General features: G+C 56.3%; 1 protein-coding gene across 3 annotated transcripts; it reads right to left on the bottom strand.

The window, feature by feature from the left end:
* Positions 1-230: 230 nt before the first annotated feature.
* On the bottom strand, positions 231-13338 carry NR2F2 (nuclear receptor subfamily 2 group F member 2). 3 transcript variants are annotated; one of them, XM_008156464.3, is made up of 3 exons: positions 13150-13338; positions 4413-4940; positions 231-1749 (listed from the first exon to the last, which is right to left on the bottom strand). In XM_008156464.3, the coding sequence occupies exons 1-3, from the start codon at positions 13190-13192 to the stop codon at positions 1475-1477; spliced, it is 846 nt and encodes a 281-aa protein (XP_008154686.1). In that variant the 5' UTR covers positions 13193-13338; the 3' UTR covers positions 231-1474. The 3 variants fall into 3 exon arrangements, with proteins under 3 accessions (XP_008154686.1, XP_054569290.1, XP_054569291.1); XM_054713315.1 differs by lacking the exon at positions 13150-13338 and adding an exon at positions 6583-7546; XM_054713316.1 differs by lacking the exon at positions 13150-13338 and adding an exon at positions 5120-5348.
* Between the last annotated feature and the right edge of the window lie 1884 nt (positions 13339-15222).

A 15222-nucleotide genomic window follows, 5' to 3' on the forward strand; every position in this document is an offset into this window, starting at 1 on the left:
AATGGGGGTGGTTTACCAAATCAGTATGGCACTTCCTAAAACCACAGATAAACCATGAACTTCAGCTTCCCCTCCCCCCCTCCACATACCCAAATGAAAGCAGGCAAATACACTAGTCCACTTTGGAACAGACTGAAGATGGTCAACAAATGGACCCCCTAGCCCCACTGGGGACAGCTCTCGGGGGGGGGCTCTTGTCCATGGCAAGTCAGTGCGCACAGCCGAACAGGTTTCAGATATCAAATAATATTTTAATTTCTGAATACTTTCAAATTTTCCTTGGAATATAACACACAAAGACTCGACCAAACAGTTCAGTTATTATAACTTTTACAGTATACAGAAATGTTGCACTTTAAAAAAAAAAAACCTTCAGTTTTTTTTAAAACACAAACTGTAAACTCTAAGATACTGAATCAATCACATTATCTATAAGTGCCAACAGTGTTATTTTGTCATGCTGATTTCAATGGGTATTTTTTTTCTTAAAAAGGGAATATCAACAGTTATAATACAAAGGGTTTGCAAATATACAAACAGATAGAGGGTACTTCATAACAATTCAAGAACTAAGCGGGACCCAATTCAAATTACAAAAGTTCACTTTTTATTCAAAACCTCAGCATCTGTGTCTCAGACACATCCCTTGGCTGCCAATAAATTCCACAGTTCATTCTCTTTCTTAAAATATTTTTTAAAAAGCTACGTTTGTCTTGGTGTCTTTTTTTGGGGGGAGTAGGGAGGGGGTGTTAAGTGTTGTATGTGGTTCCTGCAGATCTCAAATTAGCTCAACTTCACCTAAAATTTTTGGCCACAACCTGTAAGTGCGTTCCCATCATCTCTCAGTTTCCTTTTAAAAAGTTTTATGTCTTCCTATGGTATTCTCGTGGACTCAAGTTTTAATTCTTGCAGAACATATATTTTAAGGATACACAGTTTTTAAGAAGCCAAGATTATATCAAAACTTATTATAGAACCACAGAATAAACTGGTTTAGAACCAGGAAAATACAAAAAAGAACAGCTAGAGGTACAGACACAGGACAACGAATAATTTGGAAAAAAAAAAAAAAGACTTACTTTCTCCATTCTGCTAATTTTCTCCCAATCTCCTTAAATGCACTTTTAGCAATATTTTTCAAAAATTTACCAAAAAAAAAAGAAAAAGACTAATTTCCTTTTTATACAAAAAAAAAAAATGATAAGTAGCAAGTTGTTCTGACCGACACAGGAGTTTTTTTTTTTTTTCAATGCATTCTGTAAAAGTTCATTTGACAGTCTCTTTAATTTTTTGGAAATTCACAGTCCATTAAGTTCTTCCCCTCTCTTCTTTTTTTTTTTTTTTTTTTTAGCAAACGTGTAACATCCTTTTATATCCTTTCTTAACAGAAGGAATTAAGCAAACAAAGCAGTCTTTCGCCTCGGCTTTCTCTGTTTCACTCCCCCTTCTTATTTCGATTTTTTTTTTTTTTTCCTTATTGAATTGCCATATACGGCCAGTTAAAACTGCTGCCGGACAGTAACATATCCCGGATGAGGGTTTCGATGGGGGTTTTACCTACCAAACGGACGAAAAACAATTGCTCTATGACTGAGGAGGAGACGGTGCGCAGGGAAGGGAGGCGAAGCAGAAGCTTCCCGAATCGCGTGGGCTGGTTGGGGTACTGGCTCCTAACGTATTCTTCCAAAGCACACTGGGACTTTTCCTGCAAACTTTCCACGTGGGCTACATCAGACAGACCGCAGGCATCTGGAAGAAAGTTAAAAAAAAAAAAGAGAGAGAAAGGAAAAAAGAAGAATTCAGTCATCAGATTAAGAGGTGTGCAATGGGTCACATGAGGTGTGTATACATGGCTCCGTCAAGCTGCCCCAACCTCCCAACTCCCCCAACCGGAGTTGGAGGAAATGCCTAGGACTGAAAACTTGGGGGGTAGGGGAGGCTAAGGGGGGGGGGAGCAGGAGATGGTCTTGGGGTATCTGCATAAAAATAAATCCCAGCTCTCTCATTCTGCAGGCTGCCCGGTCCCAGCCCCAGGCTTGGTCACGGGGAGGCCCAGGCAAAGTGCACTGGGTGAAATCTGGCTCAAGTCAGTAAACAGAAAGACAAACAGAAGAAATCAAAAAGTGCCAATGCCCCTCCCCTCCTCCTCTGTAAATAATAGTTAGGCTTATAATTATAGAGTGGGGGGGGGGGGCGACAGCCTGGCCCGGCGCGGAGGAATGGCGTCCACGACCCAGCCTCAGATTGTCCCCAAAGAGAGGGCGACTCATTTTTCTCCGCTCTTTGAAACTGATTTAAGTGGCCCTTTAAAACTGATCTTGTCAGTTTAGCCCATTGAAGGGCAGCCATGCAAACTCTGATCTCTCTGTTCATTTGAGCTGTTTCTCTCCCCCCTTTCTTCTCTCTCCCCTTTTCTCTTATCCCCTTTATTTATTTTTTTTTTTAAAAAAACTCAGGCCCCTCCAAAGAGAACCCCCCACCCCTTCCCCCCGTTATCTTCAGGAAAACACTTTTCTTTTTCTGATACGTAAAAAAATACAATAAGTGCCTTTGAAATGAGAGGCTGCTCGGTGGAGGCGGTGCAGGTTGTGACCTGACCTTAGGGGGGCTCCCCAGACAAGACTGGGGCTGACACACACACACACACACATTGTGCATCTTAAAACGGGGCTTGGAAATCAGCCTCCTCCACCCCAAGACCCAGAACGCACAGGCAATGTTCCCCTGGGTGTCTCGGGGTCCCTGCCTGCCTGCCTGCCTGCCTGCGCCCCGGCTCGGTGCCTTGTGGACAGGAATGAGGAGATCTGTTTGCCTAAGACTCCTCCCTGAGCATCCGCACCTGTGGTCCCCCTGCGCCCCAGATAACAGGAACCTTTATCTCCGGGCGGGGTGATTTGCATGCCCCACACAGGCCTGTACGGTTTACAAATAGTAATAAATTAAACTGTTACGGCAGTATCAGGCATTCCTCCCCTTGAAAGACCAAGGAGGGAAGGCTTAGACTAACAATGATAGCAAGAAATTCACAGCCACCCCCATGGTCTGGGAAGGGGGTTAGGGGTGGGGTGGGGGACGGGGCGGAAGGAGGTTTCGGGGTAGGGGGCCATCCTGCTGGTGGGTTTGCATCAGGCAGACGGTCCAGTTCTGACAGGTCCCCCAAGGGAACAGAATCCAGATCCAAGCCTCTGACATGGCCATTCCTTGCCCAGACACTGCCCTTTCATTGATCACCTACGGACTTTGGAAGGCACAGTTTGGGGCGGCCGTGAGGGGGTTTTAGGAAAAAAAGCAGCAATATAGAAAAGACTCAGACCCTGTAACGGACTGGATCCCCAGGTTTCCTTCCGACAATGAGGACCAGACTGGATCTTTTTGTCTGCCACACTAACCACAAAAGCTCTCTCCTAGCTGGACACACAGTGGGTGACTGACTAGGTTCCCAGCCCCAAACCCACGCCCAAGTGGCTGGTGTGCTGAACTGGGAACCCCTTCCCCCCACCCTCGGCCTCCACAAAGGGATCAGCTGACAACTTAGCAGGAGCAGGGCGGAGGGGCCAGCAGGCTCAGGTGTGGGCCAAAGTGGGAAGGCAGGCACTTGCAAAAATCATTTGGCCTCCAGAGTTCATTCATGTGAGATCTGTTACTCACACAGGTTAAACTACATGCGAACTAATTAGGTTTCATCACGCAGCCAGGGATGGTTTTATACGGCCAGCAACATTCACATGCAGCCCAAGTTGGCAGCCACTTGGAGTTGTTTGGAAATTGCCTCAAGTGTTTGCCTGGCCAGGGGGGAGCCAGAGGCCGGCTCCCCAACCCCGGGGGCAGACACTCTGAAGAGTGCCCGTGGCCCCTTCCTCCCTCCTGCCCCTGCCTGGCCCCGCTCGCTCCCCTCCCCTGGCCGTCTGCATTGTCTTAAGTAAGAATCTCCTTCTCAAAATCGGTGCCCTCGAGTTGGGTTTGCCCGGAGCTCCAACTCCTCCTGAGTTAACAGGCAAACTTTCCCCTGCCAGCGGCTGCCAGGCCCGCCCCCATGCCCAGGGGCATCTCCGGGAGGCGAGGCGAAGCCAGGGTGACAGAGAGAACCCCGCGGGCAGTGACAGGACCCCACAGGCTCAGCTGGCCCGGAGGCCTGGCCTCAGGGAGGGTGGCAGAAGCTCACCGCCCAGCCTGGCAGGAGGGCAGCAGGCCCCGGAGGCCTCCCCTCGGCCCATTGGGAGAGTCTGTGTCTGCAGCATCCTGCCTGCAGCCCAGCCTTCCTCTCCTCCCAGCAGCCACTCCAAGTTCTCATCCAAGCAGCACTCAAAGGGGGGAGGAGGGGATGCTGGGCTCACTCTGGGGACCCCCTGGTTGCCTGGGCCCTAACTGGGGGGGGAGGGCGGGGGGCTCGAGAAGGCGAGGCTCCTTCCTACCTGAGGTGAACAGAACTATGGCCTTGAGGCAGCTGTACTCGGCGGAATCCACGTGCAGGGCCTTGAGCTTCTCCACTTGCTCTTGGAAGATGCGTATGTGGTCCATAAAGGCGACCACCCGGTCGGCGGACATGGGCGAGGCGTGCAGGCCGGCGGCGGCCAGGAGCGGGGCGACGTGGAGGGGCATGGAGCACTGGGCCGCGTTCAGCACGAACAGCTCGCTCCAGGTGAGGCGCAGCAGGGCCACCTGGTCGGTGATCTGCAGGTCGGGGAAGAAGGGGATGTTCCGGGCCCACTCCACGGCGCTGAAGAGCATCCGGGCGGCCAGTTCGCAAATGTTCTCGATGCCCATGATGTTGTTGGGCTGCATGCACTGGCTGCCGAAGCGGGACGTGGGGTAGGGCTCGGCGCGCAGCAGCAGCGAAATATATCCCGACAGGTACGAGTGGCAGTTGAGAGGGTCCCCGTTGGTCAGCGCGAACTGCCCGTGGGTCGGCTGGGTGGGCGGCATCCTGCCCCGCTGCACCGCTGTGGGGGGGGAGGAGAGAAGACACTGGGGTGAATGAATGCCTGGCCTTGGTCCCCTGCGCCCCTCGCAGGGCCTGCCCCGGCCCAACCCCCCCACACACACCGCCTGCCCCGGACCCCCCCTCCGGCGAGTGCGCCCCAGAGTCCCCGGAGCTGCAGCTCCCCTCGGCCATGCGCACCCAGGCCGGCTGGGCAGCCGCCCAGGCCCGCTCGGCGCTGGGCCGCGGAGCGCCCGGAATTGGCCACTTTGCCTCGGGGTCCTGGCGCGCGCGGTGGGCGGGATGGAGCGTTCTGGGGGGCATCTTTCTTCTTTATTGCCAAACAGCGGCTATTTCTTATTGATTGGCGGAGAGGGAGCGGGAGGGGCGAGTCTGGGGTGAGGTGGGGAGGGAAGAGACGCTTTTGCAGAAGACACAAGGTTCACCCCAGACGGCCTGGGCCGCCCCGGAATGCCTCTCCCCCCAAACCCCAAAGCCCAAAGCCCCGGCCCCAGCTCCGGCCCCGGCCCCGGCCCGGAGGGGGGCCTCCCGGGGAGAACCGAGCCGAGAGCTGAGACCCGCCGGCAGCCTGATCGCTGTGCAGGGAGAAGGCAGAAGGGAGAGGGCGGAGAGAGGGAGGCCGGCTGCGGCGAGAGGAAGCCGGGGAGAGGCGGGGAGCAAGCGGCCGGCGCAGCCCGCGGAGGGCCCGGCAGGGCCGGGGAGAGCCGGCGGGGCTCGGGCCGGGGCTGTTCCCTGACGCCGGCCGGGGAGATCCGCTCTCCGGAAACACAAAGAAACCCCGGGCGGCCGCTCGCCCCGGATCCCGGAGCCCCGGAGCCCGCGCCGGGCGCCCCGCGCGCGCCATTGGCCGAGCCCGGCCCGCGGCGCTCGGCGGCGAATTTTCGATCACAAAGACCCGACTCGCGCGGAGCGAAAGCGGCCGCCCGGGGCCCGCGCCCACCCTTCCCGGACTCCCTCTGGCGCTCTCCTCCCTTTCAAAAGTGAAAGGAAAAAAAAAAAAAAAGAAAACAGAGGAATCTTTTTTTTTTTTTTGGAGCAGAATGTTAATCCACGGAGGGTCACATGAGCGCAGCCCGGGGCGGCAGCGTTAATACGGCGAAGTGCATAAAATTGCCATTTGTAATCTGAACCTCCTGTGCAAAAGTACGATCTCAGGTTGGGGTGTTTTGTGTGTTTTTTTTAGAGGGTGGGGGCTGGGGAGCGCTGGGGAGGAGGGACATGTGTTGAACATGCAGGAAAAACCAGGAGGGCGAGAGAGAGAGAGACCGAGAGGAGAGAGAGGGGCGCAGGAAAGGCGGCTTTGCAACCACAACAACAACAACCAGCAGCAGCAGCAACCACCACCCCATCCCTTGCAGAAAGGCGCCTCGAAGGAACTCGCACTCCGCGCCCAGGGCAGGGACCGGGGCCAAAGGCGGGAGTGCGGAGGGGGACCGGCCGGCCCCGAGCCCTGCGGATCTGGGGGGTCTGGGTTCCGGGGCAGGACTTGCTCCCGGGCCCCCTCGGAGCTGCAAGGGCAAAGCAGAGCCGGGGTGGGGGTGGGGGGCGCTCCGGCGTCCTTCCCCAGAGCGGGCTAAGCCACACGCACCCCGGGCGAGGGCGGAGGGGGGGGCGGGTGGAGGAGAAATGAGAGGCCGATATACCTTCCCGTCTCATGCCCACTTTGAGGCACTTTTTGAGGCGACAGTACTGGCACTGGTTGCGGTGGTGCTGGTCGATGGGACAGTTCCGGTTGGCGCGGCACGTGTAGCTCAGGTTCCTCCGGACGCTGCGCTTGAAGAAGCTTTTGCAGCCCTCGCACGTGAACTGGCCGTAGTGCTTGCCGCTCGACTTGTCCCCGCACACCACGCACTCGATGTGCTGCTGCTGCTGCTGCTTGTCGCCGCCGCCGGGCCCGCCGGGGCCCCCCTGGCCGCCGCCGCCCGCCGTCTGGGCCGGGGTGCTCGCCGGGCCCCCTTGGCCGGGCGTCTGCGGCGTGTGCGGGGCGCCGGGCGGCGGGCCGGGCACGGGCGGCGCCTGCGAGGCCTGGCTGCCCTGCGAGCCGGGCACCTCGTCCTGGGGGTCGCGCCACGTGCTGACTACCATTGCCATATCTATGGGGGGGGCGCCGCGTCCGGACTTCCTGCTCCCCTTGGCCGCGGGCGGGGGGCGGCTCCCGGGTCGCGGGGCTCCGGTGCGCCGCCGCCGCCTTTTGTGTGTGCGCGCGCGCGCGCGAGCGCGCGCGGGGGGCGAGAGGGCGCCCCGGCTGGCTCGGGGGTCGGTCGGTCGGTCGGGGGGGCGCGCGGGCTGCTTGGTGGAGGTTGGTTAGTTTTTCCTTTTTTTTGTTTTTTTTTTTTTTTGTTTCTGCTTTGGCAAAAGTTTTGTCGATGGCTTGTCTGGCCCCGGTGTTGTTTGTTTGGTTGGTCGGTGTCCCTCGGCTCAGCTTGGTCGGTTTTCGGGGGGGCTTTCCTCCAGGAGGGGCGGGGAAGGGCCCGGGGAGAGCGAGTTCGGGAGCAGAACGCGGAGAGAGGGAGGGGAGGGAGAGCTGCAAGTCGATTGTCTGGCTTCCACGAGAGAAGTAGGAGGCAAAAAAAAAAAAAAAAGAAAAAGAAAAAATCTCTCCAAAGATCTCGCTCGCTCGCTCTCACTCTCTCCTCCCTCTCTCACTCTCAGAGCCGGTGTGCCTAGGAGCTGGAGGAGGAGGTAGAGGAGGAGGAAGAGAAGGAGGAGAGGCGACTGTCCGGGGGCCAAGTCCAGGGCAGCCCACAGTCAGCCATTCAGGAAAGCCATGGAAATCGGGAGGACTGCGAGAGCCGAGGCGCCGGTCGCAGGCGCGCCCGGAGAGCCGGGCAGGCCGGGGCGGAGGCCGGCGGCCCGCGGAGTGGCCGGAGCGCTGCCCGGGTCCGGGGGAATCAGCATGAAAGTGGTCCGCGTCGGGCGCTGCGCGGCGTCGTCCTGGCGCTGGGCCGCCGCTGCCGCCGCCGCCGCCGCCTGCCCCGGGCGCCCGGCTCGCTCCGGCCGCCGCCGCCGCCGCCCGCTCGCGCCGGATGGAGGCCGCTCGCCGATCCCTGCGGGGCCGCCCGCCCGGGCCGCCGCCGCCGCCGCCGGAGTCGCCGCCGAAGCCGCGGGGGTCGGGCCCGGAGCCGCCGCGTCTAGCGCCGCCGCCGCCGCTGAAGCCGCTGCTGCTGCCGCCGCTGCTGCCACCACCGCCGGAGCCGCCGCTGCTGCCGCCGCTGCTGCTGCTGCTGCTGCCGCCGCCGCCTCACACACATAGGGAAAGAGTCAACTCGCCGGCGGCGGGGGAGAAAGGATAAAAGAGAGAGAGGAGGGCAGATCACCACCTAGAAGCACATCCTTCGTGCGCAGCGCGGGGAGGAAAAAAAAAAGACGGAGAGAAAGAATGAAAGAGGGGAAGGAAGGAAAAAAAAAAAAAAGAAAGCCAGCACGGCACCCGGAGAAAGGAGGCAACTCGGGGAAGAGGAGGAGGCGGCGGAGAGGAAAACACACACGCGCGCACGCACACACACACCGCGGAGAGAGAAAAGAACAGAGAATCAAAGTGATCAAATATGCTAAAAAGGGGGGCGCGGGAGGGAATGCGATTTATAGGCGCCGGGGCTGGCAGAAGTGGCTTCTCCGCGATCAGCTCACTGAGCTCTCTATATAGTGAACTTTGACACGACTGCTGCAACTTAGCGCACGTTGCCATGGCGACGGCGCGCCTTATAAGGCAGCCGCCGGGGTTGGCCTGGCCCGGCGCGCGCGCGCCGCCCCCTCGCCGTCATTGGCCGGAGCGCGGCGGCCCCGCCATGGCGGCCGCGGGCTCCAGCTCGGTCCTAGCGCGAGCGTCGTCTCGGCCCGCGGCTCGGGGGGTGGGGGGAAACGGGGGGGGGGGGACCCGGGTGGGGGCGGCCACGTCCCCGCCGCCGCCGCCGCCTGGCGAGGGATGAGTCCGGGCGGCCCCGGGCGCGCGGCCCCCGCGCACCCCGCATCGCGCACCCCGCGCCCGAGGTTTCCGCCCCGGCGCGGAGCGGAGCGCGGAGCGCGGCGCGCAGACAAAACGCCTCTTAAAGGCTCCGCGCGAGGCTGGGGATGGGAGCGAGGACTTCGCCTCCTGGCAACTTGGCGATGCCACGAAACGCGCCGCGCGCGCACCACCCGGGACTCCCGGCGCGTCTGTGCGCCCGCGATGCCCGAGAGGGAGAGAGAGAGAGAAAGGTCCCCCGTTACTCCGCAGAGGGGTAGTGAGTGGGGGGGTGGGAAGGCGCCCCGAACCCAGCTCGCGGGCAATTTCCAAACGAAAGATTTGGCCAAATCCGGCTGGCGGTAGACCCTTCTCTTAATCAACTCTGATCACTTGCTTGGTTTGGTGGCCTTTTTTTTTTTTTTTTTTTTTTTTAAAGAGGGGATAAAAAGCTCTTTAGAGTCTGTCTTTTCCTTGTAGGGTTAACATTTCACAGGTATGTGGCCTGACATTTTAATTGCTCAAATAAAGCATCTCGGATGCTGAGAAGCAGAAATAGACTTCATCTCATTGTCATGACGCAATTAAAATACATTTCCCTCAACTTTATCCTCTCTCCTTAGTTTTGACTTAACTCGCAAGCCAACATCCTGCCCCACACCCAGGCAGGGCGAGCGGGGGAAAGACGGCTTTTTGCCCGCTGATGGGCAAGCAGAGGCCGCCTCCAGCCTCCCCCTCTGCACACACATGTAAGTGTACATGTGTGAGATGCACATTTGTCAATGTACACAGACAAAAGACTTCAGCCACTTCACTTCTAGGTCCTGGAACAGTTAAGTGCGGACTTCATGGTGCCTTAAGTTTCCTTAAAAGCATTCCCATGGCCATTAAAACACACCCAGAGATCCTGCCCCAAACTGGGAATAAGACCAGTGCACTCACAGGAGCCACACACCAGCCATGTTCTATCCCAGGAAATCGAGTGCAATAAGGCCAACTCCATGGCGTCTCTGCCATTCTGTTCCACGCGCTGTGTCTCTGAATTCCAGGGCGCTGGGTTTTTACACAGCCAACATTTAGAATTGCCCCCCAGCCCCGCACCTGCCAGAATACACACTGTTCCCACACACCTCTCGGTGTGACTAGGAGAAGTTAGTGGATGATGGTTACTCCATATTTTATGAAAGAAAACTGTGAGTCCGTCGTACACACTTTGCACCAGGAAAAAAACACTGTACATTGGTCAGCCAACCAGGTTTCTGAACAATTAACACGTTTCACATGCAACACGCAGAACTGCAGGAAACGTGGACACACAGAAATAGTCAGGAGCGGCCACAAGAAAGCAACCTCGATCGTTCAACAAATAAAAATAAAAAGGATGCAGAACGGTGTAGAGAAACTCGCCACGCATGAAACTGACAAGTGTAGGTTGCATTTTTGCATTCCATACCCTTTGCACACACAGGCAGAAGGCAAGGTGGGGATTGAGTGGAGATGTAGGCAGACAAGGGCTGGTTTTAAGGGAAGGAAAAAAAAAAATCCTCTGTCCGCTTCATTTCTGAAACCTTCTGAGCTCTCACCCTTTCTCCGCTGAAACCACATATTTCACGAAACAGTGAATGTTCTGGAAGGTGTGTGTGTGTGTGTGTGTGGGGGGGTAATTCTCGATGTTTGATGCAGGTGCTGGGATTATTTGAAAGTTGTAAAAAAACAACAACAACAAAAACACAAACGTATGGTGGACAGGGAATTGTCCTAAACCTGGTGTGGAATGAGGTTGCCACAGAGCTAAAGGCAGGCTGAGAATTTCAGGCTGATTCCGGGCACAATGTAACTTTCTCCTGAAGGGAACAAGAAGCATGGGAAAGAAATGATTCCAGGGAAATATCTCCCCTCCCCTTTCAACCTCTAGGATTCCAGAAATTGCCTGATGCTGCAAATGTCAGCGGATCAGGGACAGACTCAGCAGAGTTGTGGTGGGACTGGGGTTGAAGAGGCGATCTGAGGGGCATTCCCACCTCGGTTTAAGGGATGATAGAATAATTGATGGTGGGGAATCTTAATCTCGCCTCTTGGACAGACACTTGCACACAGCAAGAGCCACCTTTGACAAACACGCAGGGCTTCCCCAGCCCAGTTAGAGAAACGGGGGGTGTGTGAAGTCCAGTTTGACGTCCTCAGATTTAAAATGGAGAATTTCCCAACCCGTCCCCAGCAGAACCGAAGCCTGCTAGGCGCAGGACCTCAGGGCTACCAGAAAGTCAGAAGTGTTTTCACTCTGTATTTTGGGACCCATTCATACGTATGCAGAGGCTATTCACAAGCAAAAAAAAAAAAGAAAAGAAAAGTATTCATTGCAGTTAAATTTACTGTATGAAAGGACTGCAGGCCGAGAAGAAGAAAAAATAAAGAGAAATAATTAAACATGTCTTACTGAGAGATGCTCATTTCTCTGAAATACAACAGCTCTGAGACTAACCGATACACATCAATATATTGTGACCGGGGAAAAAAAATAAAATAAAATAAACCCAGCCCAGTCTTTTATTGCAGATTGTAAATTTATTTGAATGAGAGGAATGGCAAGCGTTCCTCAGGCCCGGGAGAAAGTTGGAAAACCACTTGTCTTACTCTGGGAACCCCCAAAGCCAGCCACCCAGGAATGGGATTTCATCACAGCCAAGTGGCCTGAGCGCTGTAACTCTCCCCAGACTCGGCCACAGTGTGTGCATCCAGACCCCAGCAAACTCCCGAACCCGGGCTGCAGCCAGCCCTGTCCACCGGGGATGCCTGGAGCCCGCCTTCCCCTCCGTCTCCCTCCTGTGTGTTCTTCCCGGCCACCACGCCGGAGCTCCCTGAATGGGGAGGGAGGAAGGGGCGTCCATTGTGTGCCTCTCAACTTCGCCGTCAGTGCCATTTTTAACCACTGGCTTGTGGTACTTTGAAAATCACCAGGGGCTGTCAGAGTCGGGGGGTCCCCTGAAAAATTTACAGTGCTAAATCAGAGCATATGCCGGGAGGGGAGAAAAGAAGGGGAGAGAAAAAAAAAAAAGATTGCTGGAGATGGGAGCAAGTGCAGTATCCGTCTGCCCCCTAGTGTAAGAGTCCTCGCTGCCTAAAATCCAACTTTATCGAGAGAAAAGGGGTTCTTAAAGGGAAAGGACTGGCGGCTCTCCCGTAGGCGCGAGGAGAAGGAAACTTCTGGGCGTTCGCGTCGGGAACCATTTCCCGGGATTTAAAACAAAAATTAACGGGCTCCGGCTGGCTTGGAGCGGCGGACCCTCCTCTCGCCACCTCGTGCGCGCGCCTCCCGTGTCCACGGGCGGCGAGGTGATGATTTCTTCTCCCTCCGCGCCCCCCACCACCCCCGCCCCCCGCCCCTGAACTGGGTTTCTGTGCGTCCCGCTCACCCCCTCCTCTCTTTTTCTTCCTCCGTCTCTGTCGTCTCTCTCGCCGGCCTTTTTTTTTTTTTTTTTTTTTAAATGAGGGATGCCCCCCGGTGCCTTGAACGTTCTGGACGCGGCGGCCCAGGATGACAGCCCAAAAGGGTACGCGCGCGCGCTCGCCGGAAACCCGCGCGCCAGCTCCGCGCCCCCCGCGCCGGCCGGATGGTGAGTACCCCGCTCCCCGCGCTCCGCCGCGACGGTCCCCGAGCCGCGGCCGAGCTGTCAGTGGCACAAGGTGGCCCAAACCGATCGATCGACCGGGCCCCCTTCGGAAATTCTGATGCTCGGCGGCGGGCGCGAGCCCCGCAGCTCCTGGGCTGGCCGGCCCACCCAGGCACCTCTTTGCCCCGGGAAAGCGGCCCCCAGGACCGGCTTGCTCTCCCGGGGGTGGGGGGTGGGGGGGGGGGTGGAGGGCAGTGGGTTGGAGCTGGCTGGAGGAGGCGAGGGGCGGCTCCGCAGTCTGTCCCCCCTCGGTGTAACCATATTTTGGCACCTTCGCGATCGTATTTTTCCCGCCCCCCCTCGCGCCCCCCTCCACCGCACACATGTAATAAAATATGGCAATGCAATGAATGGACGGTCCCCGCTTCCCCGAACCCCTTAGACCACAACCCCGAGGCATTGCATACACGTTAGCAAGACGGTTGTTTCTTTCTTTTTTTTTTTTTTTTGGAAAAAAAAAATCCCCAAGTCATCCCCAACCCCACACGGCACAAGGAGAAAAGTGAGAAAGCACAGAGAGAGAGAGAAGAGGGAGAGAGAGAAAGAGAGAGAGAGAGGGAGAGAGAAAAATAAATAAATACTGTAAGCAAACATACCAAAACCATATTTGCCTTGTTCAAGATCCCAAATCGCTTGCATCTTCCTCCTACAACTGCAAGGACTCTCCTTTTAGTTTGGCGGGTTGGAAAGGCGCGCTTTGTTGGACCCCTGAAATGATGTGTCTTTGATAATTAAAGAGACTCTCTCTCTTCCTCGGTGTTTATCTAAGCGATTGTGCAAACTGATAAAAAAAAAAAAAAAGTAGGCGCTCGCTCGCTCGCTCGCCTGCAGGGAAGCGGAGGAGAGGTGCAGGGAGCTCGCTGGTCCGCCCCGGGGGGGAGTGAGTCCGGCGCGCCGTGTGCCTTCGGAGAAGCCTGCACACGAACTTTAGAGAGAGCCGCTTTCAGGGAGCTGGTACATAGCTGCTGTGGAATGCGAGCCTCGCCTTTAAGAAAAAAAAAAAAAAAAGAGAGAGAGAGAGAGAGAGAGAAAAAAAAAAAAAAAAAACACCACCCAAACCGTAGGTAGGAGATGTCTGGAGTGATCCTTGTCTCTCATCTCATTCCTTAGAAGGAAGAGTGCGTCGTTACACCTTGTTTGGGGCTGGAAAGACGAGACTTTCAAAACACCCGTCCAATTGGGAGGAGAAGGAGGAAAAAAATCTCTCCCAACTTAATGAGTTTAGTCGGAGGCTGGGAGCAGACTGCTCAGCCCCAGAGAAGCGCCAGCAACTCCAGGCGCGAGAGCGCGAGGCTGGGGCGAGCGAGCGAGCGAGGCGCAGCCAGACGGCCGCTGTTTTGGGGTCGAGAGGGATGCAAGTTGGGAGAAAACAGAGGTGGGAGAGGAAGGGGGTGGGGGGGGGGGAAGGCAGCAGCCTCCTGGGTCAGAGATGGGGCTTGAAATAGGAAGGCGATGTCTTCCCTAGGAATCTGGAGGAACCCTCATTTTCCTACATCTCACTCCCCAGCGATTGTCCCCGCTCCCCTGCAGATCCGTGCCCCCCACCACCTCCCCCATTCCCAGTCCCCATTCTAGAACTTTCCTAAAGAGGAAACCTGTTCCTTTGGGGGTGGGGGGTGGGAAGGAGGGGTTCCCCCTGTCTTGTCATCACATAATGAATGCTTGATTCCCCCCCCCCTCCAGGCCCCCACCCTCCCCAGAATGAATACAGCCAGCCAGGACCACAGTGGCTAGAGAAAGCGAGAGAGTACCCCCTAGGCGGCCGGCTTGCAGTTTTAAGACAGTTTGAACTAATGGATTTTTTTGGTGTGTGTGTTTTGTCTTAAGAGCAGAATAATGAGAAACACGGATCTTTTATTTTTAGGAAGCGGTATGGCAAGATGTATGTCAGACTTGACAAATGGAACGCGGGCTTCTCGCTCCTCCATGTCCTCGTCTTAAGCAGGAATTAAGTTAAACACAGCGCTGAATGTTAATTACATGTTTACTGGCTAATGAAAATTACAAATGGGTTTGCCACCTCAAAAAAAAAAAAAAAAAAACAATGGCGAAAACCCCCAAGACACTGTAATTATATACTTTGAGGGAAATAACTCCGAATATTGATCATAAGAAGTGTAAATCTGTTTTTAACTATTCATTAATACCATAAATACGGGCTACAGAAGTTTTGCCTTGCGGTTGAGCTCATCCGTTCCACCGAGCGAGCGGATGGCTGGGTGGATGGATGGGGAGGTTCCTTGGGGAGGTGGTGAACTCATTCTCTCCAAGAAGGAGGCCACTTGTGTAATGGGGGGGGGCGAGGGCCCCCCCTTCCTTTCCGCCCCCGCCCCCTTTAACCCCAGCACAAGGTCGAGGGAGAGTTGAACAGGGGGGCTGGGCTGGGGCAGGTGAAGGTGATCACAGCCCAGCCTCTCCCCCCTCCCCTCCCCTCTGCCCCCCTCCCCCCTCCCCGCTCAGCCAGGTCTGATGGATGACCGCCTTCTCCGGCCCAGGCGCCCTGGCGGATCAACTGGCATTCAGGCCCCTAATGGAGGGCGAGTCGCTGCAGCCGGGCCACCGGCGGCCCTGACAGCTCCCTCCTCTGCGGGCAAAAACAGAAGAAAATAAAAGTTGAGGGCGGAGGTGGCTTCCCGGGGAAGGTGGCCCAGGCGGGCAGGCCGACCTGG

This window comes from Eptesicus fuscus, chromosome 25 (genome assembly GCF_027574615.1).
Source record: "Eptesicus fuscus isolate TK198812 chromosome 25, DD_ASM_mEF_20220401, whole genome shotgun sequence".
Classification (NCBI taxonomy): Eukaryota; Metazoa; Chordata; class Mammalia; order Chiroptera; family Vespertilionidae; genus Eptesicus; species Eptesicus fuscus.

Excerpts from the sequence above, each read along its gene's own strand:
- NR2F2 (XM_054713315.1), bottom strand. The coding sequence starts at position 7,030 with ATGGCAATGGTAGTCAGCACGTGGCGCGACCCCCAGGACGAGGTGCCC. Across the intron at positions 4,941-6,582 it reads AGTGGGCATGAGACGGGAAG|CGGTGCAGCGGGGCAGGATG; the intron begins GTATATCGGCCT and ends CCCCCCCCACAG. Across the intron at positions 1,750-4,412 it reads CATAGTTCTGTTCACCTCAG|ATGCCTGCGGTCTGTCTGAT; the intron begins GTAGGAAGGAGC and ends ACTTTCTTCCAG.